General features: G+C 51.5%; 3 protein-coding genes across 3 annotated transcripts in view; all 3 read left to right on the top strand.

The window, feature by feature from the left end:
* Window positions 1-5,006: 5,006 nt before the first annotated feature.
* LOC132080645 (protocadherin alpha-2-like) lies at window positions 5,007-14,014 on the top strand. The gene is made up of 2 exons (XM_059483898.1): window positions 5,007-7,588; window positions 13,903-14,014. Exons 1-2 carry the CDS (start codon window positions 5,007-5,009, stop codon window positions 14,012-14,014), a joined length of 2,694 nt encoding a protein of 897 aa, XP_059339881.1.
* Window positions 14,015-14,138: 124 nt separating this feature from the next.
* LOC132080644 (protocadherin alpha-2-like) lies at window positions 14,139-16,700 on the top strand. Its single transcript, XM_059483897.1, has one exon. It carries the CDS (start codon window positions 14,139-14,141, stop codon window positions 16,698-16,700), a length of 2,562 nt encoding a protein of 853 aa, XP_059339880.1.
* A 5,905-nt stretch (window positions 16,701-22,605) lies between these two features.
* The window catches only part of LOC132080272 (protocadherin alpha-C1-like), a 112,261-nt gene continuing 108,513 nt past the window's right edge, over window positions 22,606-26,353 (top strand). Inside the window, exon 1 of the mRNA XM_059483332.1 lies at window positions 22,606-25,110. Within this exon, the coding sequence (XP_059339315.1) occupies window positions 22,606-25,110 (2,505 nt within the window). The remainder of the gene's footprint in view (window positions 25,111-26,353) is intronic.

Genomic DNA, 26,353 nt, shown 5'->3' with positions numbered 1-26,353 from the left:
CTTCACTTCTGTAATGAACAAACAAACAAATAGCCCTCAAAATCCAAGGATCACCTTTCCCCACCAATTCTCAAATAACATTCTTCTACACAGGCAATACCATCTATTGTAGTAGTGTCCTTGCCACAGTTTTTGTTCTTCCTTGGAGCACAAAATCAAAGCCATTGCTGTTTAGAGGTTTCTACATCACCTCTGAAAATAATATTCCTGTAGAAAAGCATTACAAAACACGAGGTGTCAGCAGCAGAGCATCTCTTATTCACTGTGTTGATGATACCGTCCCTGGATTTTTACCGTGTGTCATTGCTGGGAAGCATAAGCCATTGTCATGTTGAACCTGTGGTAGGAAAGGAAACTGTGGTCTGTTGTATATAGCAGGGCCTGGCACTTTTTTGATGGGAAGGATGACCATGAGCAGCAGAAAGACTGGTGTGGGGAAGTGAAAATTCTTGGGGAGACAATGGATCATGTAACAAAATATAATGAGGTTATATATCTGTCTTTAGAACGGGTCTCAGAGTGAAGGTTTTGTACAGGAAAGGATGAGACAAGATGGGAACAGAAGAGTGTTCTTGTTGAGGATTTTTTCCTACTTCCTAAGGGTCTGGAGTGGGAGGCCCTCCTGGTAAAGAGATGAGAGTGTGATTCTGAAATGCCCACAGTGTCCCTTGCAATTAGGAATCTCTCCATCAGGGACTGTCTCTGCTGCTGCTGCCTGCCTGGTGTAGGCCATGTGTTGGTAAGTGTGGGGATTCTTAAGATCAGAGGGTTTTGGCAAAGTTTCAAAAGGCAAGCCTCAGAGACAACAGAACTGTGATTAGAGCTAAGCAGTAGCCATAGGATTTATCAGCAGAAAAATTACGTAAGAAGTAGAAAAATAAGGACAAATAGAGCAACGGTCTGTGTATGAACGCTTGTCTAGAATAACTCCCTAAGCTACAGAAAAGTTTTTCTTGTGAGATATTAAGAAGTTCAAAGCTTAATGATAGAGCTCTGTGCATTGTGTTTTAAGGGTTACAAGCAGGTATTGTATTTGAAATAATCAAGCAGTGTTTAACTGAAGATGTGTGTGCTTATAGTGGTTTGATAGAACTACTGTCAAGATGGTTTTGCTTTGTGTAATTGGTCACAAAACTTGTAAAGTAAGTTGAAACATTCCTTGTCTGCTGCTGGAGATGTGAGCTGCTGGCATCTTCCCATTGTCATAACCATGTAATGAGACTGAAGCTGGAAAATCAAACAGCTTGAGATGCGTTCCCCAGCAGTCCTGTCCTGCTCGTGATTTGTACAGAGACCCCTGGGCAGTGATAGTAAAAGCTGGTGAGATGGAGAGTGCTGAATGTTGTATGATGAAACAGCTTATTCAGGTTCAAGGTTTTAAGGTTTTTTGGGAAGGGAACGCTTCAACTTGCTATCCTTGTGTAATAGTCTCTAGAGCTGTTGATTTTGCCATGATGATTCCTTCCTCCTCCTCAAGTGGAATTTACAAGGATTTATTTTATTATATGTGGTTGTAATCTTTATGTGCTCAACTTCCTTTACTTGTGCACTGCACAAGTGGCCTCAGTAGAGATGGTGTGTCCTAATGTTACATGTGGATCATTCTGATATCTGCAAGAACACCCCAAAACCTGCATAATTTGCCCAGTTCATGTGGTGCAAGCTGTCCCTCATGGCTGACCCTGTGAGTGCTCTTGTGCTTTGGCACTTGCTGTGTTCTCTTGGAGAAATAAATCTGTGTGGAATGGGATAAGAGCAGCTCTGATCACAGAATTTTTATGAACTCTATCATGCAGCTCTGTGATGTTTCTACCCGAGACTACTGTAAAGGAACAAAGCATTTGTGGTGAAGATCATGTAGCTGGAAAGAGTTTTTAGACATTCTGTACATCTTTTGTGGTGATCATGAAGGAAGATGAGGAAGTACAAGGGCCTGGATCACATTCAGAGTGGGGTTTATATAAGCAGGGCATGTCTCTGGGGTTGAGCAATGTTTAATATCTTGGCAGGGATCCTGCGTGTGGCGCTAAATAAGGCCTGGGCCTCTGTGATGGGGAGAGTGAATTTGGGTGGGGAGGAGTGTTGCCCCAGGGAAAGGCAGATGCTGAGTAGAACATGGCTTGCCACATTGGAGGAACTGGAGAATGTCTGGTTAGCTGTGGAGATCTCATTTCCTCAGCCTTGTGATAGAGGATGCCAGTAGAAATCCTTCAGAAAAATACCCAGCACGTAGTGTTGCTCTTCTGGGATCCTCTCAGGACCTCCAGCTCATCTCTGTATTTTTGTTTTCTGTTTTTCCCTGTGATATTACAGCTTATGAAGTGACTGGCCATCCATGCCTTGAATCACTTGTCTTTAATGTGGAATTTTCTTGATAAAAGAGAAGACTTTTTGAAATTTGTTTCATTCTGCCAGGCTTTCTTGGGACATGGCATCAGTCATCTCCCTGGTCTTGGTCTTCTAGCTGGCACTGAGGGTCACTGTCCATTAAAACAAGTACTCCTGGTCCTGGAGTTTTTTTTCTGAAGAATCAACCAGTGATGCTACAGGTGAGTTACTCCTACCAGAGGAGGCGGTGTGTGAGAGACAGGTGTACTTTGGTTCCTGTGATGCCTTAAATTTTAGATTTACTGACATATTCTCCATATTTTCCAGATTCTGTACTGCATTTTTAATATTTTCCAGATTCTGTACTGCATTGGTATATAACTCTGAACTTTATGTGAAGTGTTAGCAAGTTCTCCTCACAGTTCAGTCAGACAAAACAATCCTTTTCCAGCCCCAGAACCAAGGACACTGTTGCAGGATCCGGCCCAGGAAGTGCAAACGATAGTGAATTGAGGAGAGCAATCTGGGAGGATGAGACTGCATGACCTGGAGCTGTAATTGGACAATTAATGCCAATATTTAAATGGACCAAAAATTATAAAAGTGTGAGAACTTGTGACTGATTATTCATCTTGGGTGTAGCCTTGGCCAGGCTCTTGCACTGCCCAAGGTGCATCCTTTGAAGGCCTTTTAATAAGTCCCTACTTTATTTCTTTAGCACTGTCTAGCCTCTGTTCTATGCAGCCTCTCAATGCATCACCCGTTCAGCTGTGGTATCTTCACATTGAATCAACTAAATATTGCCTGAATTGAAATTCCTGTAGGTCTGGAACATGTTTTGTCCACTCCCTTAATTGTCCTGCTTCCTGGCACAGGGTGAGAAGAGGGAAGGAAAGGCAGATGGAGAACTGACGTTAATGCTTTTCTAGGACTAGATGTGCTGGGCATGCAGAGGATACTTTCAGTGACAATGCCATGGTGAATTTTGTAGTAGCTCTGCAGGTGAAAAATGAGTCAGGCAGAATTGTTCTCCATCGAGTTAAATGAGGGATGTAGTGTCATCGTGAGTTTTTTTTTTTTTTTGCAGTGTTCTTGGAGGATTATCATGCTGGACTCTGATGGGTTTGATTTCGTAGATGAGAGACTCTCTCAGTAACTTGGACTCTGGAGCCTTTTTTGTATTATATGTCTGAATGGGTGGAATGTTCTCTGATGTAACAAAGCTGTTCTCTACTATGTGATTGCTTTGTTGATTTATTTCTTGGGTCTTTGAGATGACTGAAGCCTCCAAACGTGGATTGGATCCTGAAGGGAGAGGAAGCTGCAGGTGCATGGTATGGGAGGAAAGCAAGAAGGCTATTCCCTGTCATGAGGAATGAGAGGTGGGAGTGCCCTGTTCCTAAAGCCTGTTGGTGCTTCATGGTGTGATGGTGTAGCTATTTTTAAAACATTTCCTTAAGGGGAAAATACACAATAGAAGATTCAAGGATGGTGCAACAGAGAAGGTGAGACATGGAAAAAGCAAAGAAGAGAAAGATAAAACGGGAGACGAAAAACGACAAAGAAGAAGTGGACAAAAGAAGCAATGGAAGGAATCGTTGCAAGGAAGAAGAACGAGAACATTATTCAAAGGATGTGTTCATTGCTCGTATTATTATATATACATTTGGAAAGAATATTAGTAAAGGAAATGGAAGAACATAAGAGATAAAGAAAGAAAATAAGAAGGAGGTAGTAAAAATATTACAATTAAGAGCATGAAGAAGACATGGGGAAAGAGAACCAGGAAATAGAAGGGAAAGAGACAAAAAAGAAGACAAAGATTAGCAGAAGAAAATGAAAGAGACAAGGATATATGAAGGATGGCGACTGTACAAGAAAAAATTGGGACAGAAAGGGAGCAAGGAAGTAACAAAGAAAGAAGAGAATCAAAGCAAAAAGAAGGAATATAACGGACCTGATCTGCAGGCACCAACTTTATGTTTCCACGCTGAGCAGAGCTGGTCCGGAACAGCCTTTCTTTGGCTGGAGCACCGCGCCGGCGCTGATATAGCATAATTAGCACTGATAAACTCCAACGTCGATGGTCTCCAGCGCGGTGCAGGAGGCAACGGGCCAATCGCCGGCGGGGGTGAAGAAGAGCAAAGATAGAAAGGAAGGCTAAATGGCATAAAGATTAGGGAAGGGCAATAAAGCAAAAGGACAATGTGGAGAGGAAACAGTAGCAAATAACAGGAAAACTAAAAAGGAAAAAGTAAGAAAGTGAAGTGAAAGGCAAACCGATGAAAACCAGAGAAATAACGGGTGGTAGAAAGGAAGAAGAGGAGAGAAGGAAATTAATCTAGGCAAGCAAGCGATAAAGAAAAGGAAATAAGAAAAAGAAGAGGAGCACAGAGGAAGGGACGGCAGCGGGGATAGCCGTGACGGAGCGGAGGCACGGCAGCAGTCGCGGAGCGTGTGAGGCGGCGGAGCAGCGCACGGTGTCGCTGCAGGCTCAGGAACGGGTCCGTGTGGGCGGCTCCGCCCCGGTGCGGCGGAGAGCCCGGCTGTGAGCGCGGGGGGGGGCGGCTCGGGCCGGGCAGCAGAGCCGGTGCGTGCGGGCGGCGGCGGGGAGCCGTGCGGGGCCCGGGCCGGGGCCGGCAGGCAGAGCGGCGGCGGCGGGCAGAGCGGCAGGAAGGATGGGCGAGCGTTGCTGTGCGGCGGTGGTGCGGGTGCTGGTGCTGCAGGCGGCCTGGGCGCTGTCGGGCGGGCAGGTGCGCTACTCGGTGCCGGAGGAAGCCAAGGCCGGCACGGTGGTGGGCCGTCTGGCGCAGGACCTGGGCCTGGAGGCGGGCGAGACGGAGGCGCGGCGGCTGCGGCTGGTGGCGCCGGGCCGGCGGGCGAGCGTGGAGGTGAGCGGGGCGAGCGGCGCGCTGCTGGTGAGCTCGCGGCTGGACCGGGAGGAGCTGTGCGGCAAGAGCGCGCCGTGCGCGCTGCGCCTGGAGGTGCTGCTGGAGCGGCCGCTGCGCGTCTTCCATGTGCAGCTGGAGGTCACCGACATCAACGACAATGCCCCCGTCTTCCCCGCCGCCCGGAAAAACCTCAGTTTATCGGAGAACTCGCCTCCTGGGTTTCGTTTCCCGCTGGAGGGCGCGTCGGATGCGGATATCGGAGTAAATGCGCAGCTCACCTACACACTCAGCCCTAGCGAGCATTTCTCTCTGGATTTGCACCGGAGTGAGGAATACCGAGAATCCCTGTTTCTGGTACTCACGAAATCTCTGGACCGGGAGACGATTCCCATGCACCAGTTGGTGCTGACGGCGAGTGACGGGGGCCGGCCGTCTTTGTCGGGGACGATGGAGGTGGTGATCTCCGTGCTGGATGCAAACGACAACGCGCCCCAGTTCAACCAGTCTGTGTATAAAGTGCAGCTGCCAGAGAGCGCTGAGGTGGGGACGCTTGTGGCGAGGGTGAATGCGACAGATCTAGATTTGGGAAGTAATGGAGAAGTGACATTTAGTGTGAGCAATACTTTTCCTGAAAAGGGGATGAAAAATTTCCTTTTAAATGCGATGACGGGTGAAATTAATCTGGTGGGCACCGTGGACTATGAAGAGGTTCGTTTATATGAGATACAAATCGAAGCGAGGGATAAGGGGACACCTTCTCTGTCGGGTCACTGCAAGTTGGTGCTGGAGGTGGTGGACGTGAACGACAACGCGCCGGAGGTGTGGGTGACGTCGCTGTCGGTGCCGGTGCCCGAGGACGCGTCGTTGGGGACGGTGGTGGCCCTGCTGAGCGTGTCGGACCGGGACTCGGGCGAGAACGGTCGCGTGCGGTGCTGGGTGTGGCCGGCGTCGCCGTTCGGTCTGGAGGCGACGTTCGCGGGCTCGTACTCGCTGGTGCTGCGCGAGGCGCTGGACCGGGAGCGGGTGTCGGAGTACGAGGTGGAGGTGCGTGCGGAGGACGGCGGGGCGCCGGCGCTGCGCGCCAGCCGCGGGCTGCGGGTGCCGGTGTCGGACGTGAACGACAACGCGCCCTCGTTCGCGCAGGCCGTGTACACGGTGCTGGCGCGGGAGAACAACGCGGCGGGCGCGGAGCTGGCGCGGCTGTGGGCGCGGGACCCGGACGAGGCGGCCAACGGGCGCGTCAGCTACTCGGTGTGGGACGGCGGCGTGGGCGTGGGCGGCGGCGGCGGCGCCGCGGGGTCGTCGTCGTCGTCGGGCGTTGGGTGGCGTCCGGCGTCGAGCTACGTGTCGGTGGACGCGGAGAGCGGGCGTCTGTGGGCGCTGCAGCCCTTGGACTACGAGGAGCTGCAGGTGCTGCAGTTCGAGGTGCGCGCGGTGGACGCGGGGGAGCCGCCGCTGAGCGGCAACGCCACGGTGCAGCTGTTCGTGCTGGACGAGAACGACAACGCGCCGGCGCTGCTGCCGCCCGCGGGCTCGGCAGCGGAGGCGGGCGGCGTGGCGGCGGCGGAGGCGGCGGTGGCGCTGGTGGGGGCGGGCTCGGAGTCGGGCACGCTGTGGGCGTGGGCGGCGTGGGGGGCGCCGGCGGGGCAGGTGGTGGCCAAGATCCGCGCCGTGGACGCCGACTCGGGCTACAACGCGTGGCTGCGCTACGAGCTGTGGGAGCCGCGGGGCAAGGGCCCGTTCCGCGTGGGGCTCTACAGCGGCGAGGTGAGCACGGCGCGGGCGCTGGACGAGGCGGACGGGCCTCGCCAGAGGCTGCTGATCGTCGTGCGCGACCACGGCGAGCCGGCGCGCTCGGCCACGGCCACGCTCAGCGTGTCGCTGCTCGAGGCCGCCGAGGCGGCGCTGGCCGCGGGATCCTCGTCGTCATCGTCGTTGGCGGCGGTGTCGCGCTCGGCGGCGGGCGTGGAGCTCGGGGCCGGCGCGGCGAGCGCGGCCACCAACGTGTGGCTGGTGGTGGCCATCTGCGCCGTGTCCAGCCTCTTCCTGCTGGCCGTGGTGCTGTACGGGGCGTCGCGCTGGGCGCCGCGGGCGGCCGTGCTCTCGGCGCCCGGGCCCACGACGCTCGTGTGCGCCAGCGAAGTGGGCAGCTGGTCCTACTCGCAGCGCCACAGCCGCAGCCTGTGCGTGGCGGACGGCGCTGCCAAGAGCGACCTCATGGTTTTCAGCCCCAACTTCCCTCCGCCGCCGCCCGCTCCTGCAGCCAAGGACACGCAGCCGGAGCTTTCCGCTCTCCTCGACACGGTCAGTGGCATTGCTGTGTTCGCCTTTACTGTTTTGTTTCCCCTCCTCCCACATCTACCCATTCCGTGGGCACTTGCTGTGTGTAACTTGGCTCCGCCCCCTGGGCCCGAGAACCCCGTAGTTCTGGCTGAATGTTAAAAATCTTTACGGCACCTTTATATCTGCTGCCTCCTCCTTTCCGGGTCCTCCCAGCTGTTACCGAGGTGGGGAAATGTGTTCTGGCAGTCCGCTGCAGTTTACTGACCGTAGTTGAGGTTTTATGCTCCGAGTGCGAGTTGTTCTCTCTTACGTTTGCTCTCCCATAGAAAGAAATCTCTGTTGATTGTGGCATTAGGGCTGCCGAAGTGTCAGCTCTGCAGGCAACACTTTTGCTCGCTGGTGTGTAGCATTTTAACCCGTTCTTACTGAAGGAGATGAAGACACACAGGCTGTAGTGGTGACAATCCTCCGGGCATCATGTGCTACTTAACTCCCTTTTGATTGCTTATTGTGCTGGTATCAGCATTGTCAGAAACGGGGCCCTCTTTCTCCCCAGTGCAAGTGGTGTTGAATGGCTCCAGTTGAGGCCTCAAAGTGTTCTCTCCCCATGGTGTAATTTTCCTCACTGAGTCTCCCAGCAGATTGAGTATAGTACCTGGCAAGGCCTTCCTGGGCTTTTCCTGTGTTCTTTTCCCAGCGTGTTGATTTTCTAGATAGCATTATAAACTGTTTACATAGTGGTTGGAGATTCAGGGTCAGTGTAAGGAAAGGAATTTTTTTTCAACAACCCACTCTGCCCTCAAAATCATTCTATGTACTTTTGTTCATGGCTGGAGATTGACACTTGCCTCTCTCAATGTTCTTTCAATATTTGTATCACCACTGGCAGTGTTTTGAATTATCTGAAAACATTCTCCTAAAAAACACACAAATACATCTGTATGGATCTTATCCCTTACACTGTTGTGCTCATCAGCATTTGTTTTTCCCATCAGATAATGAAATCAATGCTCATTGTCATTAGAGATATCCTGATACCATGTCTATAAATAGATGTCTAACATTTCAGGAGAGGAACTTGCAGGTGATTAGGATTTCCATCCAGAATAGCTGAAGCATTAGAAAACACAAAGGGTCAACTACAGAGAGTCTGCTGAGCACAACTTATGTGTATGGGGGTTTTGTTCTGTCATTGATGGAATTGTTGTAGACTTGCATTCCTGACCAGAGAATTGGCACAATTTACACTGTCTTGTTATGACATTCTTGGAATATTTGTATTAGGAGCCACGTTCTTTCAAAAGCCCTGGAAAGTTACCAACAAGAATAAAGTCAAGCAAGGAAGCACCAAAATTCTTAATAACAAAACCTGAAATATGAGTTCTCCTACAGAAACTGTATAATCCTTTACATTGGAGTGGTAGTCAATGATCGAATTACTCTATCACAACATTAAATCAATGCCATTGCCATTTGGAGTTATTCTGACATCACCTTTAGAAAGAGTAGAGTGCTGGGCATGGTCTATGTGATACCATCTATATGTTTTTCATGGTGGTCTCATTGCTGGTAATTGCTACAGTGAGTCCTGTGGAGGCAAAGGTGGCAGTGACAGGTTGCAGAGGTGAATGGGGCTGTGGCATTGTGCAGGCCATGGCTATTTCTTCATATCAAGGATGACCTTGAGAAGTGAGATTTGTCTGATGGAATTGAAGGTCCTTGGGAAGACCAAGGACCATGTCATGAGACAGTCCTCTGGGTACTATTTACTGTGCTGTCACTGTTGCTGACTGCTGATCATGCTGGGATTTAATGTGGTTTCTTATGAAGAACTCTGTACTCTTCTTTGACTCATCCATAAGAGAGGTGGTGCAAGGTGACAATTGTGACTTCATTGTTCTCTCTCCTCATGATGTAATTTCTTCCACTTGCTTGGCTCAACAGAGTCATTGTGAAAGCAGAGAAGTTCCTAAACACTTTTCCTATGATCTTTCTCCAAGTATATTTTTATTCTAGTTACCAATAGAAAGTGTGCAGGCAGAGAAGCGTCATAAAGTGTATGTTTTCTTTTTTTTTTTTTTTGTCTTGCCTCTCTGAAGTAGATTGCAGCTGGATCATCCTGTGAGGTGGCAAGACCATACACTGTCCTGTTTTGTTAATATTTGCATCAACAGCCACACCCTTAAAAAATCCCTAGAAACTCCATTAAAAAAAATCCCCACAACACCAACAATTCAACCCAACACCGCATTTTCCTGTGCAGTAGGTATCATTTGGCACTGGGGTATTTTTCAGCATTGGGTTGGTCTTTCACAGGAGGCTGTGAATGGCCATTGCCTTTAGAGCTGTCCTGACATCGCCTCTAAAAACAGTACTCTCCAAAGTGGGTAATGTTTCCATCTGAGACTGGGGAAGCCACAGGAGCTGAGGTGAACATGGCAGTGGCACTGAGTAGAACCTGACCATGTCATAATAGGAAGTGTGACCTCCCAGTCTGTGGGAACTGGAAATCCTTGGGAAGACCATGGGCCATGTCATAAGAAGACAAGAATGCAAGATTATGTCCTTGTCTTGAGAACACATCCCAGAAGAGGGAATGGAGGATGCCTGGATAAAATGACAAGGCAGGATGGGCACAGGTTTCCTTCCTAAGATCCATTCTTGGGCTCCTAAAAGTATGGAGTTGAAGGCCTTCTGGGTATTGAATTAATCCTATGGGAGTTTACTGCCCATCATGTCCTTTGAGGTTATGAATATTTCCCATCAGAGACAGTCCCTTGTGCTGCTGTCTGAGGCAGACAAGGCATTGGGAAAAAGGCTGTGGCATGCAGACTGCTGACTAATTCCCAATGGACTTTTTGATTTTTGTTTTGGACAACAAAAACAAAAATCTAGGAGGGTAGTGCTTCAACCTCCAGTTCTTGTGTATTGGTGGGCATCTATAGTGGCTTCCACAGCCACAGATCTTTCCATGATGGTTGCTTGGTCCTCCTCAGGCTAATTATTAAGGGCACATGATAATGTGGATCTCATTTTTGTGCATTCAACTTCCCATACTTGTGGACTTGAAAATTTACCCTCGGTAGAAGTTATGTGTCCTGTGGTCACAGGCGGCTCATTCTATGTCTGACATACATACAAAACTCTTCAAAGTGACCCAGTTGTGGTTCTCCATGGTACAAATTCTCCCATCCAGCTGATCCTATGAGATGCACTTGTGCTTTGGCATTTGCTCTCATTCTTTCCAAGTGCAAAATCCATGTGTACTGGGGTGAGAACTGACATGCCTTTATGTTATAAAGTTCTTAAGAAGTCACTTCTTATGTTCTGTGATGCTTCCCCCAGAGATTGCTGAAAAGGCATAAACCATGAAGTATATGCAGGGGAGAAGAATCTGCCAGACAGATTTGGGGGGCTTCATATCCGTGCATGTGTTCTTTGTGCTAATTGTAAGGGAAGGTGAGGATATGCAAAGGACATTCTTATAGCAGGTTTTGTGGTATTGTGAAAGAGATTCTGCAAGTGGCCCCAGGAATGGCCTGGGCATGTGTTGTGATGAGGGTGATCTTTAGCAGGGAAGGGTCTTTCCTAAGGGAGATGGTCTTTAGAACACAGTCTGTGTCTTTGGTGAAGGACTGGAGAATGTGTGCTTAGGTGGAGCTGCCATTTCCCAGGGTGTGATACAGAAGATTCTAGTAGAAAATGTCAAGAAGAGGCTCCACAGACATTACTAATACCTGGGATTTCTCCAGCTCCTCAAAAGCTCTGTTTATCCTTGTGGTCTTTTGTTCCCTCCATATGTTTCAGTACAGCAGAACTGCATTATTTGGCTTTCTTCTCCATTCTCACCAAACCCTCATAGTCTTGTTTTTCTGTCTCTCATGTCAGCAATGTTTTGATAATACCAGATAATATGAGATACTAAGCTTTGGCACCTGGATAGTTGCAAACATTTGGGTAATTTTCTCTCAGTGTGTAGGATGACTTTTCCATGCTCCTGAGCTGAGGCTGATTTTGGGATAATTTCCTTCCTGAGCTTTATGGTGCCTCTCCCCCATGATAGAAGCTCACATAGGAGCACTGTGCTTTGCCTAATGATTTCAAGGCTTTTCTAGAATGCACGTAATTATTTTCTATCCATGGTTCCCAATAGTCGCTGTTAGTGTTAGAAGCAGTTTCCTGCTCTGAAAATATTTCTTTTCTGATGAAGCAAGCAGTGATGATAGAGGTAATTCGCTTCTTGCTGAATGAGTCAGAGAGACAGCTATACCTTTATGCCTATTTGTTGTGTTATCTTCATCTTGGACTGACTGAATGTGCCTAGATTGGGAGTTGGTCTCAACACTTCTTGTGGGTCCCTTCCAACTTGAAATATTTTGTAATTCCTAGGTTGCACCAACAAAGCCGCACAGTCTGCTCTCATTTCTTTCTTGCTTCTTCCAGCATGGTTTGAACAGTTGGCAGTGAGCAGAGATGGAGGAGGCCTCTAATATATTTCTCAAAACAGATGTGTTGGGAGTGGAGAGCTTGTTCTCAGGGAAAATGCTGTGGGTTTAGGTTCATAAATATTTCTGGTTGGATCATGGTATTGAGTGAGGGGTATTCCTTGGGGGCTACTGCCCCTGAGTATGGAAGTTCTTGGTGTGTATTTTTGGGCAGAGCTTGTCTGCCTGAGAGGAGAAGCAATAGCTTGTCATTCATCAAGCAGGAGGAAAATGAGGCAGGAAGAACAGCTCTTCATTGAAATACGTGAAGAATTCTTAGGAACTGTGGTTGCACTGTGTTTTTTCAATGTTCATGGCAGAATGGTGTGCTAGGCTGTAATACATTTGAGCTGTGAAGTGAGAGGATTTCATGGATTGTTTGTGCTTATTGCAGTCTGTTAGCACTGATGTCAAAGTACTCGGGGATTGGTCTCCTGATTAAGGGAGGTGTATGCTTTTTTCTGGTGAAGTGCAGCTGTCCTTGGTCATTGCCTTGCTGTGTTATTGCTGTTTCAGGAGGACACTGGAGTCTGAGGAGTGTGGGTTTCTTCCTGATGGGGAGGGAAGGGGAGAGGCAGTGTAGGGATAATCTATTTACTTGATTTTTCTGGAGGAGGTCAGGACAGTTGTTCCTCATGAGGAGGCATGCAAGGTTCCCATGAGCACTCTCATCAAAGGGCAGGTCTCTGATGCATGAAGAGGATGATGTAGACATTTAGAAATCATTTTGTTTAGAAAACAATTTGGTAAAGGGGGAAAAGCATGGACACAAGAGAATTCAACGAGGACAACGTAAGGCATGAAAGGAAAAGGAAGAGAAAGAAAATAAAGGTAAGTGAAGGAATAAGGAAGGAAGAGGAAGGAAAAGGAACCTCTGCACGTCAAGAGTCAAGCAAGGAAGAAAGAGAGAAATAAGGCAAGAAGGGATGACAGAGGAGATTATAAGCATGCACCAACATTTTCTCTACATGCTCTCTGCAGTCGAGGACCTCTGTATCCTCGGTACTGAGGAGCCCTGTGCAAGCCTCGATGAGGAGTGATGAGGAATAAGAGGCTTTGTGTAACTGTATATCTGCCCTCCATGGTGAGAATGATTTAGTCACCTAGAAAACACTGTATTAAAAAAAAAAAAAAAAGAAGAATAGGCAAAGAAGAAAGAAGAGACAGTTAGGGAAGGACGAGGAAAAGAAAAAGAGAAAAGAAAAAACAATGAAAGAATGAGAAGCAATGAAGAGAAAAGGAAAAAAGGAAAGATAAAACATTAAATAAGTTTGCTAACATACAGAACTGTTATCTCTGTACACAAAAAAGTGGGATGAGGTGGGAGAGAAAGAATAAAAAAAGAAAGGAAGGTGACAAAGAGGAGAAATCAAGAGGGGGTATGTCAAAGAGATTACCAGGATACACGGAGGTTCCCTTCTAATGCTGAGTAAAATTGGTCTCCTGTGCTCTCCCCATTGGTTACAGTCCCGTGCGAAGGAGATGATGTCCTGTAATTAGAGCTCATGGCTCGGACATTGATTGCCTCGATCACACCATGGGAGGTCACCGGCAAATAGGCAGCAGAGTTTTAAAAGAGATGGATAGCAATAAATTATAAGGGGAAATAAAAAATGGACAGGTAGGGAAAGAAAAAAGTAGAGAAAGAAGAGAAGAAAGAAGCGGAAAAGAAGGAAGAAAAAAAATGGAGAGGCAAAAAAGAAAATAAAAATGTAAAAAACAGAAACTAAAAGGGAAGATTAAGAATACAGAACATCCAGAAAGAAAAAAATGAGAGATGAAAAACGTGGAATAAAGAAAAAAGAGAATGTGATGAAGCACTGTGAAAAACGAAAAAAAAATGGACAGAAAGACACAGAGAGAGGGAGAGGATAAGGACCCGGAAGAGAGATTACCTTAACGGGGCGGGTGCACAGGAGCTGTCACGGAGCGTGTGAGGCGGCGGAGCAGCGCACGGTGTCGCTGCAGGCTCAGGAACGGGTCCGTGTGGGCGGCTCCGCCCCGGTGCGGCGGAGAGCCCGGCTGTGAGCGCGGGGGGGCGGCTCGGGCCGGGCAGCAGAGCCGGTGCGTGCGGGCGGCGGCGGGGAGCCGTGCGGGGCCCGGGCCGGGGCCGGCAGGCAGAGCGGCGGCGGCGGGCAGAGCGGCAGGAAGGATGGGCGAGCGTTGCTGTGCGGCGGTGGTGCGGGTGCTGGTGCTGCAGGCGGCCTGGGCGCTGTCGGGCGGGCAGGTGCGCTACTCGGTGCCGGAGGAAGCCAAGGCCGGCACGGTGGTGGGCCGTCTGGCGCAGGACCTGGGCCTGGAGGCGGGCGAGGCGGAGGCGCGGCGGCTGCGGCTGGTGGCGCCGGGCCGGCGGGCGAGCGTGGAGGTGAGCGGGGCGAGCGGCGCGCTGCTGGTGAGCTCGCGGCTGGACCGGGAGGAGCTGTGCGGCAAGAGCGCGCCGTGCGCGCTGCGCCTGGAGGTGCTGCTGGAGCGGCCGCTGCGCGTCTTCCATGTGCAGCTGGAGGTCACCGACATCAACGACAATGCCCCCGTCTTCCCCGCCGCCCGGAAAAACCTCAGCATCGCGGAATCGTCTCTGCTGGGGTCTCGTTTCCCGCTGGAGGGCGCGTCGGATGCGGATATCGGAGTAAATGCGCAGCTCACCTACACACTCAGTCCCAGCGAGCATTTCTCTCTGGATTTGCACCGGAGTGAGGAATACCGAGAATCCCTGTTTCTGGTACTCACGAAATCTCTGGACCGCGAGACGATTCCCGTGCACCAGTTGGTGCTGACAGCGACTGACGGGGGCCGGCCATCTCTGACGGGGACAATGGAGCTGGTAATCTCTGTGGAGGATGCAAACGACAATGCGCCCCAGTTCAACCAGTCTGTGTATAAAGTGCATCTTCCAGAGAGTGCTGCGGTGGGCACGCTGGTGGCAAGAGTGAATACCAACGATCCTGATTTGGGAAGTAACGGAGAAGTGACATATAGTGTGAGCAATATTTTTCCTGAAAAGGGGATGAACAATTTCCTTTTAAATGCGATGACGGGTGAAATTAATCTGGTGGGCACCGTGGACTATGAAGAGGTTCGTTTATATGAGATACAAATCGAAGCGAGGGATAAGGGGACACCTTCTCTGTCGGGTCACTGCAAGTTGGTGCTGGAGGTGGTGGACGTGAACGACAACGCGCCGGAGGTGTTGGTGACGTCGCTGTCGGTGCCGGTGCCCGAGGACGCGTCGTTGGGGACGGTGGTGGCCCTGCTGAGCGTGTCGGACCGGGACTCGGGCGAGAACGGTCGCGTGCGGTGCTGGGTGTGGCCGGCGTCGCCGTTCGGTCTGGAGGCGACGTTCGCGGGCTCGTACTCGCTGGTGCTGCGCGAGGCGCTGGACCGGGAGCGGGTGTCGGAGTACGAGGTGGAGGTGCGTGCGGAGGACGGCGGGGCGCCGGCGCTGCGCGCCAGCCGCGGGCTGCGGGTGCCGGTGTCGGACGTGAACGACAACGCGCCCTCGTTCGCGCAGGCCGTGTACACGGTGCTGGCGCGGGAGAACAACGCGGCGGGCGCGGAGCTGGCGCGGCTGTGGGCGCGGGACCCGGACGAGGCGGCCAACGGGCGCGTCAGCTACTCGGTGTGGGACGGCGGCCTGGGCGTGGGCGGCGGCGGCGCGGGATCGTCGTCGTCGTCGGGTGGCAGCGGGTGGCGTCCGGCGTCGAGCTACGTGTCGGTGGACGCGGAGAGCGGGCGTCTGTGGGCGCTGCAGCCCTTGGACTACGAGGAGCTGCAGGTGCTGCAGTTCGAGGTGCGCGCGGTGGACGCGGGGGAGCCGCCGCTGAGCGGCAACGCCACGGTGCAGCTGTTCGTGCTGGACGAGAACGACAACGCGCCGGCGCTGCTGCCGCCCGCGGGCTCGGCAGCGGAGGCGGGCGGCGTGGCGGCGGCGGAGGCGGCGGTGGCGCTGGAGGGGGCGGGCTCGGAGTCGGGCACGCTGTGGGCGTGGGCGGCGTGGGGGGCGCCGGCGGGGCAGGTGGTGGCCAAGATCCGCGCCGTGGACGCCGACTCGGGCTACAACGCGTGGCTGCGCTACGAGCTGTGGGAGCCGCGGGGCAAGGGCCCGTTCCGCGTGGGGCTCTACAGCGGCGAGGTGAGCACGGCGCGGGCGCTGGACGAGGCGGACGGGCCTCGCCAGAGGCTGCTGATCGTCGTGCGCGACCACGGCGAGCCGGCGCGCTCGGCCACGGCCACGCTCAGCGTGTCGCTGCTCGAGGCCGCCGAGGCGGCGCTGGCCGCGGGATCCTCGTCGTCGTCGTTGGCGGCGGTGTCGCGCTCGGCGGCGGGCGTGGAGCTCGGGGCCGGGGCGGCGAGCGCGGCCACCAACGTGTGGCTGGTGGTGGCCATCTGCGCCGTGTCCAGCCTCTTCCTGCTGGCCGTGGTGCTGTACGGGGCGTCGCGCTGGGCGCCGCGGGCGGCCGTGCTCTCGGCGCCCGGGCCCACGACGCTCGTGTGCGCCAGCGAAGTGGGCAGCTGGTCCTACTCGCAGCGCCACAGCCGCAGCCTGTGCGTGGCGGACGGCGCTGCCAAGAGCGACCTCATGGTTTTCAGCCCCAACTTCCCTCCGCCGCCGCCCGCTCCTGCAGCCAAGGACACGCAGCCGGAGCCCTCCGCTCTCCTCGACACGGTCAGTGCCACTGCTTTCATTCCCTTCTCTGATCCTTTTTATCCGCCGTAGTGAGAATCTGCTGTTTGAAGCCGGGCTCCGTTCTCACGGCTTGCGGATCTTGGATAGTTAGCGGGTCCTTAGGAATGACAATCGCACGTTTACACCCGTCACCACGACCTTGCTGGAGCCCCCAGCTGTTTCTGAGGGTGTCCAGAATATAGTTAAGGCACCATTCGCGAGGAGGTCCTGTAGGCAAGTGAGGTTTGGTCCCCTAAATCTGAGTTGTTTTGCTCTAGAGTTAAATTACGTTTCTGTGCGACAAGGGGTGCCCGGCGATGAGAGATTTGCAGACAGCAAGGGGGTTCTATTTTTCATATCTAGCATTTGCACCCCATTTGGGTGAAGGAGTTCAAGACAGCCAGGCTGTGTTGGTGACAGACTCACATGCGCTGTGCATACCCCCTCCCCCGCCTTGCTTTTGCTGATTGTTGCCCGTGCTAGTGTTCTTTTTATTTTTTTTAATTGAAAACTGGCATCCTCTTCTTTAGATGTAGTAGTGTGAATGCATGATGCAAGGTGAAAAATGGATATTCAAGGACAAAATTTTGTATTATCTTTCTGTTATCAGACTCATTTAGAAAATAGGGTAGTTGTGGCAATAGACTTCCTATGATCTTTTAGCAATATCGTGTTGCTCTGGTGATTTTAGTATAAAGCGTTCAGGGAGAAGAGTGTGACCCGAGGTATGTGTTTAAAGAAAAATTTATTTGTTGTTTTTCTGCTCTGCATGTTCTGAGGATTTGCATTTCTGACCAGAAATGTAGTGTAAAGTACATTGTCCTTTTTTATATCCTCTCCAAATTTGCATCAAATGTCACATCAATGATCAAGACTTAAAAGGACTTTAACTGTGGAAATCTGCACTTCTGTAATGAACAAACAAACAAATAGCCCTCAAAACCCAAGAATCACCTTTCCCCACCAATTCTCAAATAACATTCTCCTACACAGGCACTATCATGTATTAGAGCAGTGTCCTTGCCACAGTGTCCTTGCCACAGTTTTGGTTCTTCCTTGGAGCACAAAATCAAAGCCATTGCTGTTTAGAGATTCCAGCATCAACTTTGAAATAATATTCCCATCAAGAAGCATTATAAACATGAGGTGTCAGTAGCAGAGCATCTCTTATACACTGTGGTGATGATACCTGGGTGATGTCCCTGGGTTTTTACCATGTGTCATTGCTGGGAAGGATAATCCATTGTCATGTTGAACCTGTGTTAGGAAAGGAAACTGTGGTCTATTGTATAGTGCATGGCCTGGCCTGTTTTGATTGGAAGGATGATCATGAGCAGCAGAAAGACTTCTATGGGGAAAGTGAAAATCCTTGGGGAGACAATGGATCATTTTCTAATAGAAAATATCATAAGGTTATGTATTTGTCTTCAGAACACGTCTTAGAATGGGGGAGTGAAAGATTTGTACAGGAAAGGTTGACAGGATGACAACAGAGTGTTTCGTTGAGGATTTTTTCCTACTTCCTAAGGTTCTGGAGTGGGAGGCCCTCCTGGTAATGAGATGAGAGTGTGATACTGAAACGTCCACAGTGTCTCTTGCATTTAGGAATCTCTCCACCAGGGACTGTCTCTGCTGCTGCTGCCTGCCTGGTGTAGGCCATGTGTTGGTAAATGTGGGAATCCTTAACATCAGAGGGTTTTGGGAAAGCTGCAAAAGGCAGGCCTCAGAGACAACAAACCTGCGTTTAGAGCTAAGCAGTAGCCATGAGATTTGTCAGCAGAAAAATGATATAAGAAGTAGAAAATTAAGGACAAACACAACACTTGTCTAGAATAACTCCCTAAGCTGCAGAAAAGTATATCTAGTGAGATATTAGGAAGTTCTAAGCTTAATAATGGAGCTCCGTGCATTGTGTTTTAATCCTTGAAAGAATGTATTGTATTTGAAATAAATAAGCATTGTTTTAACTATTGCTTATAGTGGATGGATAGAACTACTGTCGATATGCTTTTGCTCTGTGTGATTGGTCAAAAAACTTTTATAGTAAGTTCTACATTAAGTTTTATATTAAGTTCTTTGTCTGCTGCCTGGGATGTGAACTGTTGTCATCTTCCCATTGTTATAACCATGTAACGAGACTGATGCTGGAAAATCAAACAACTCAAGGCACGTTCCCCAGCAGTCCCTTCCTGTTTGTGATTTGTACAGAGACCCCAGCCAGTGACAGTAAGAGCTGGTAAGATGGAGAGTGCTGAATGTTGTGTGAGGAAACAGCTTTTTCAGGTTCAAGGTTTCAAGATGTTGTGGGAGGGGAACACTTCAACTTGCTATCCTTGTGTAATAGTCTCTACAGGTGTAGATTTCCCGTGATGATTGCTTTCTCCTGCTCAGGTGGGATTTACAAAGAATTATTTTATTACATGTGGTTGTAGTCTTTATGCACTCAACTTCTTTTAATTGTGCACTGCACAAGTGGCCTCAGTAGAAATGGTGTGTCCTGATGTCACATGTGGATCATTCTGATATCTGCAAGAACACCCCAAAACCTGCATGATTAGCCCAGATCATGTGGTGCAAGCTTTCCCTCATGGCTGACAACGTGAGTGCTCTTGTGCTTTGGCACTTGCTGTGTTCTCTTGGAGGAACAGGTCTGTGTGGACTGGGATCAGAGCTGTCACAGCTCTAATCACAGAATTTCTATGAACATGCACCACTGTGGCCTTTCTACCCAAGGTTACTGAAACAGGTGCAAAGAATTCATGGTGAAGATCATGTAGCTAGGAAGAGCTTTTAGACATCCTGTACATCTTTTGCGATGATCATGAAGGAAGATGAGGAAGTACAAGGGCCTGGATCACATTCAGAGTGGGGTTTATAGACAGGGCATGTTGCTGGTGTTGAGCAATGTTTGACATTTTGGCAGTGATCCTGCATGTCGTGCTAAATAAGTCTTGGGCCTGTATGATGGGGAGGGTGAATTAGGGTGGGAAGGAGTGTTGCCCCAGGGAAAGGCAGATGCTGAGTAGAACACGGCCTGTAGCATTGAGGAGGAACTGGAGAATGTCTGGTTAGCAGTGGAGATCTCATTTCCCATGCATTTTGATACAGGATGGCAATAGAAATCCTTGTGAAAATACGCACCACATAGTGCTGCTCTTCTGGGATCCTCTCAGGACCTCCAGTACATCTCTCCATATTTTTGTTTTCTGTTGTTCCCTGTGATATTACAGCTTATGAAGTGAGTTGCCATACATGCCTTGAATCACACATCTTGGATGTGAAATTTTCTTGGTAAAAGGGAGGATTTTTGAAATTTGTGTAATTCTGCCAGCCTTTCTTGGGACATGGCATCAGTCATCTCCCTGCTCTTGGTCTCCTAGCTGGCACTTAGGGACACTGTCCCTTGAAACAAGTACTCCTGGTCCTGGAGTTTTTTTTCTGAAGAAGCAACCAGTGATGCTACAGGTGAGTTACTCCTACCAGAAGAGGCTGTGTGTGAGAGACAGGTGTACTTTGGTTCTTGTGATGCCTTAAGTTTTAGTTTTACTGACATATTCTCCATATTTTCCAGATTCTGTACTGTATTTTAATATTTTCCAGATTCTGTACTGCATTGGTATATAACTCTGAACTTCATGTGAACTGTTAGCAAGTTCTCCTCACAGTTCAGTCAGACAAAACAATCCTTTTCCAGCCCCAGAGCTAAGGACAATGTTGCAGGTTCTAGCCCAAGAAGTGTAACCAACAGTGAATTTAGGAAAGCAATCTGGGAGGATGGGACTACATGACCTGGATCTATAATTGAGCAATTAACGCCAATATTTAAACGGACCAAAAATTATAAAAGTGAGAAAAGTCATGACCCACCATCCGTCTTGGGTGTAGCCTTGGCCGGGCTCCTGTAATGCCCAAGGTGCATCCTTTGAAGGCCTTTTAATAAATTCCTACTTTATTCCTTTAGCACTGTCTAGCCTCTGTTCTATGCAGCCTCTCAATGCATCACCTGTTCAGCTGTGGTATCTTCACTTGGGATCAACTAAATATTGCCTGAATTGAAATTCCTGTAGGTCTGGAGCACCATTATGTGTTCTCATTTGATTCTGCTGCTTCCTGGCACAGGGTGAGAAGAGGGAAGGAAAAGCAGATGTAGAAGTGACCTTAATGCTTTTCTAGGATTAGATGTGCTGGGCATGCAGAGGATGCTTTCAGTGACAATGCCATGGTGAATTTTGTAGTAGCTCTGCAGGTGAAAAAATGAGTCAGGCAGAATTGTTCTCCATCGAGTTAAATGAGGGATGTAGTGTCATCGTGAGTTTTTTTTTTTTTTTTTTTTGCAGTGTTCTTGGAGGATTATCATGCTGGGCTCTGATGGGTTTGATTTCGTAGATGAGAGACTCCCTTAATAACTTGGACTCTGGAGGCTTTTTTGTATTATATGTCTGAATGGGTGGAATGTTCTCTGATGTAACAAAGCTGTTCTCTACTATGTGATTGCTTTGTTGATTTATTTCTTGGGTCCTTGAGATGACTGAAGCCTCCAAACGTGGATTGGATCCTGAAGGGAGAGGAAGTTGCAGGTGCTTGGTAGGGGAGGAATAGAAGGCTATTCCCTGTCATGAGGAATGAGAGGTGGGAGTGCCCTGTTGCTGAAGGACATGTCTGTGCTTCATGACGTGGTGGTGTAGCTATTTTTAAAACATTTCCTTAAGGAGAAAATATGTAATAGAAGATACAAGGACGGCTGCAACAGACGAGGGGACGGAAAGACTTCACAACGAGGAGAGAAAGAAAAAGCAAAGGAAAAAAAATAAGAAAAGAAAAATGACCTGGGCAAACAAGAAGTGGAATAAAAGCAAGAATGGAAGGAACCGTTGCAAGGAAGACGAATGAGAACTTTTTCCAAAGGACCTGCTCATTTCGAGTGTTATATAAACATTCGGAAAGAATATTAATAAAGGAAATAGAAGCACATTGGGGATAAGGAAAGAAAATGAGAAAGAGGAAGTAAAAAATATGACTGTTAAGACCATGAAGAAGACATAGTGAAAGAGAACCCGGAAATAGAAGAGAAAGAGAGAAAAAAGAAGAGAAAGAATAGCAGAAGAAAATGAAGGAGAAAAGGATTTATTAAGGAAGACGACTATACAAGAAAAAAGAAAGAAAGGGAGCAAGGAAGTAAAAGAGAAAGAAGAGAATGGAAACAAAAAAGAAGGAAGGTAAAGGATCTGATCAGCAGGCACCGACCTTATGTTTACTCGCTGAGAGGAGCTGCTCTGGAACAGCCGTGCCCCGGCGCTGATAGACCATAATTGTCGCTGATATACCATAACTACCGCTGATAGGTGAGTCTTTGATGGTCTCCGCCGCGGCGCAGGAGGCAACTGGCGAATTATCGGAGGGGGTAAAGAAGCGCGAGGATAAAAAAGGAAAGTAAAATTGCTTAAAGATTAGGGCAGGGCAATAAAGCCAAAGACAATGTGGAGAGGAAACAATAGAAAAGAACAGGAAGAGTAAAAAGGAGAGAGTAGGAAAGGGAAGGAAAGCCAAACCGATGAAAACTAGAGAAATAACAGATAGAAGAAAGGAAGCAGAAGAGGAGGGAAGGCAATGAATCTATGCAAGCAAATAGCAAGAGATAAAGAAAAGGAGAGAAGAAAAATAGGAGGAGCAGAGAAGAAGAGACGGCAGAGGTGATGGCCTGAACGGAGCGGGTGCACAGGCGCTGTCACGGAGCGTGTGAGGCGGCGGAGCAGCGCACGGTGTCGCTGCAGGCTCAGGAACGCGTCCGTGTGGGCGGCTCCGCCCCGGTGCGGCGGAGAGCCCGGCTGTGAGCGCGGGGGGGGCGGCTCGGGCCAGGCAGCAGAGCCGGTGCGTGCGGGCGGCGGCGGGGAGCCGTGCGGGGCCCGGGCCGGGGCCGGCAGGCAGAGCGGCGGCGGCGGGCAGAGCGGCAGGCAGGATGGGCGAGCGTTGTTGTGCGGCGGTGGTGCGGGTGCTGGTGCTGCAGGCGGCCTGGGCGCTGTCGGGCGGGCAGGTGCGCTACTCGGTGCCGGAGGAAGCCAAGGCCGGCACGGTGGTGGGCCGTCTGGCGCAGGACCTGGGCCTGGAGGCGGGCGAGGCGGAGGCGCGGCGGCTGCGGCTGGTGGCGCCGGGCCGGCGGGCGAGCGTGGATGTGAGCGGGGCGAGCGGCGCGCTGCTGGTGAGCTCGCGGCTGGACCGGGAGGATCTGTGCGGCAAGAGCGCGCCGTGCGCGCTGCGCCTGGAGGTGCTGCTGGAGCGGCCGCTGCGCGTCTTCCATGTGCAGCTGGAGGTCACCGACATCAACGACAATGCCCCCGTCTTCCCCGCCGCCCGGAAAAACCTCAGCATCGCGGAATCGTCTCTGCTGGGGTCTCGTTTCCCGCTGGAGGGCGCGTCGGATGCGGATATCGGAGTAAACGCGCAGCTCACCTACACACTCAGCCCAAGCGAGCATTTCTCTCTGGATTTACAAAAATCGAATGAGCGAAATATTGAGCCTGAACTCGTTTTAACGAAATCTCTGGACCGCGACACGATTCTCGTGCACCGCTTGGTGCTGACGGCGAGTGACGGGGGCCGGCCATCTCTGACGGGGACGATGGAGCTGGTGATCTCGGTGGAGGATGCAAACGACAACGCGCCTCAATTCAACCAGTCAGTGTATAAAGTGCAGCTGCTAGAGAGCGCTGAGGTGGGGACGCTGGTGACGAGGGTGAATGCCACGGATGCAGATGAGGGACTTAACAGTGAGGTGATATATACCGTGACGAACTTTATTCCCCCCAGTGGCCGAGATGTCATTTCCGTCAATCCCAACACTGGGGAAATTCTCCTTACAGCAGCTCTGGACTTCGAAGACGTCAGTGTATTTGATTTTCGTATTGAAGCCAAAGATAAGGGAACGCCCGCGCTCTCGGGCCACTGCAAGGTGATGTTGGAGGTGGTGGACGTGAACGACAACGCGCCGGAGGTGTGGGTGACGTCGCTGTCGGTGCCGGTGCCCGAGGACGCGTCGTTGGGGACGGTGGTGGCCCTGCTGAGCGTGTCGGACCGGGACTCGGGCGAGAACGGTCGCGTGCGGTGCTGGGTGTGGCCGGCGTCGCCGTTCGGTCTGGAGGCGACGTTCGCGGGCTCGTACTCGCTGGTGCTGCGCGAGGCGCTGGACCGGGAGCGGGTGTCGGAGTACGAGGTGGAGGTGCGTGCGGAGGACGGCGGGGCGCCGGCGCTGCGCGCCAGCCGCGGGCTGCGGGTGCCGGTGTCGGACGTGAACGACAACGCGCCCTCGTTCGCGCAGGCCGTGTACACGGTGCTGGCGCGGGAGAACAACGCGGCGGGCGCGGAGCTGGCGCGGCTGTGGGCACGGGACCCGGACGAGGCGGCCAACGGGCGCGTCAGCTACTCGGTGTGGGACGGTGGCGTGGGCGGCGGCGGCGGGGCCGCGGGGTCGTCGTCGTCGGGCGTTGGGTGGCGTCCGGCGTCGAGCTACGTGTCGGTGGACGCGGAGAGCGGGCGTCTGTGGGCGCTGCAGCCCTTGGACTACGAGGAGCTGCAGGTGCTGCAGTTCGAGGTGCGCGCGGTGGACGCGGGGGAGCCGCCGCTGAGCGGCAACGCCACGGTGCAGCTGTTCGTGCTGGACGAGAACGACAACGCGCCGGCGCTGCTGCCGCCCGCGGGCTCGGCAGCGGAGGCGGGCGGCGTGGCGGCGGCGGAGGCGGCGGTGGCGCTGGCGGGGGCGGGCTCGGAGTCGGGCACGCTGTGGGCGTGGGCGGCGTGGGGGGCGCCGGCGGGGCAGGTGGTGGCCAAGATCCGCGCCGTGGACGCCGACTCGGGCTACAACGCGTGGCTGCGCTACGAGCTGTGGGAGCCGCGGGGCAAGGGCCCGTTCCGCGTGGGGCTCTACAGCGGCGAGGTGAGCACGGCGCGGGCGCTGGACGAGGCGGACGGGCCTCGCCAGAGGCTGCTGATCGTCGTGCGCGACCACGGCGAGCCGGCGCGCTCGGCCACGGCCACGCTCAGCGTGTCGCTGCTCGAGGCCGCCGAGGCGGCGCTGGCCGCGGGATCCTCGTCGTCGTCGTTGGCGGCGGTGTCGCGCTCGGCGGCGGGCGTGGAGCTCGGGGCCGGCGCGGCGAGCACGGCCACCAACGTGTGGCTGGTGGTGGCCATCTGCGCCGTGTCCAGCCTCTTCCTGCTGGCCGTGGTGCTGTACGGGGCGTCGCGCTGGGCGCCGCGGGCGGCCGTGCTCTCGGCGCCCGGGCCCACGACGCTCGTGTGCGCCAGCGAAGTGGGCAGCTGGTCCTACTCGCAGCGCCACAGCCGCAGCCTGTGCGTGGCGGACGGCGCTGCCAAGAGCGACCTCATGGTTTTCAGCCCCAACTTCCCTCCGCCGCCGCCCGCTCCTGCAGCCAAGGACACGCAGCCAGAGCCCACCGCTCTCCTCGACACGGTCAGTGGCACTGCTTTGCTCGCCTCTAAACTCTTTTCCTGTGTACCTGGTCTCTCTTTTCCCACATTCTTTCTGTTATTAGCCGGGCTCTGTCCCCGCAGCCTGAAGGCGATGGGTGTTTATATGTGTTAATTGCACCTTTGTATTTGCTGGCTTGTCCTTGACGAGGTCGGGTATCGCTGTAATCCCTTAGGGTATGCACCTTAATTTTGCAGCTGTGGATTTGAATTGTTCTGCCCTAGAATTAAATCTCTGCTGATTGTGATGAGGTCTATCCTGTGATGCTTCTAGGCTTCAGTTTTGCCACAGTGTTCCTTCTTGCTTTTTGTGTAGGTTTTCCACTCCAGGTTGCTGATGCTGAGCAGGTTAGGCTGTGGTGGTGACCGTCTGCCAGGCGCTGTTTATCTGCTCATTGCCGTTGTTGACTGCTGACCGTGGTGGTATCGCGTGTGGTTTCTTCCCTGGTGTCATGTTCTGTCATTTGTTCTCTACAAGCGATGCAAGGCAAGATGATAATCTGGACTTCTGTCCTCATGTCATTATGGAAAGTAGGAAGGGTTTATGGCCTTTTTGTGGTTGTTTTCCTCCCAGTTCTTGTTGGGAGTAGTTGTTAATTTGCATTCCTGGATGAACAGGTGACTGTATGAACAGTGACTTTTTTTGGTATTTTTTAAATATTTACATTTGGAACACCTTTAGAAGTACCCTGTAAATCCTCTTCTAAACAACGACAACAAAAAATTTCTTCTACACAGTACACAGCCACTGTATTGATGAGTTTATTACCGTGTTGCTTGGTCTCTCTCAGCATGACATCAGTGTCCGTTGCCATTAGAGCTTTCCCAACATGATTGCTCCAGTAAATATTGGTGTCAGGTATCACAACCAGAGCTCAAGATGCACCTGCAGAGTCTGCGAGACCATTTTGTGATGCCATCTCTGTGGATTTCACAGTGTTCTCATTGCTGGGAAACCTTTAGACTAAAGACTAATTTAGACTAATTTAAGTCTTAATTAGACTTTAGATTTAAGCAAAGTCTAGTTGTCCCTTGAGGTAGGAAAGAAAATTTTGCCTTGTCACAGAGGTGAATGTGGCAGCGACACTGAGCAGGTCTTGGCCATGTCCTGGTTTGAAAGGTGACCTTGAGCCCTGGGAAGCCTCCTTTGAGGGAACCTGAAATCATTTGTGAGACAATGAGTCATATAATAGGAGGATTGGAATGAGAATTGTATCATTTTCTAG

Source organism: Ammospiza nelsoni, chromosome 16 (assembly GCF_027579445.1).
Source record: "Ammospiza nelsoni isolate bAmmNel1 chromosome 16, bAmmNel1.pri, whole genome shotgun sequence".
NCBI lineage: Eukaryota > Metazoa > Chordata > Aves > Passeriformes > Passerellidae > Ammospiza > Ammospiza nelsoni.
Note: the sequence above shows the minus strand (reverse complement) of the source record. Positions and strands in the feature narration are given on the sequence as shown.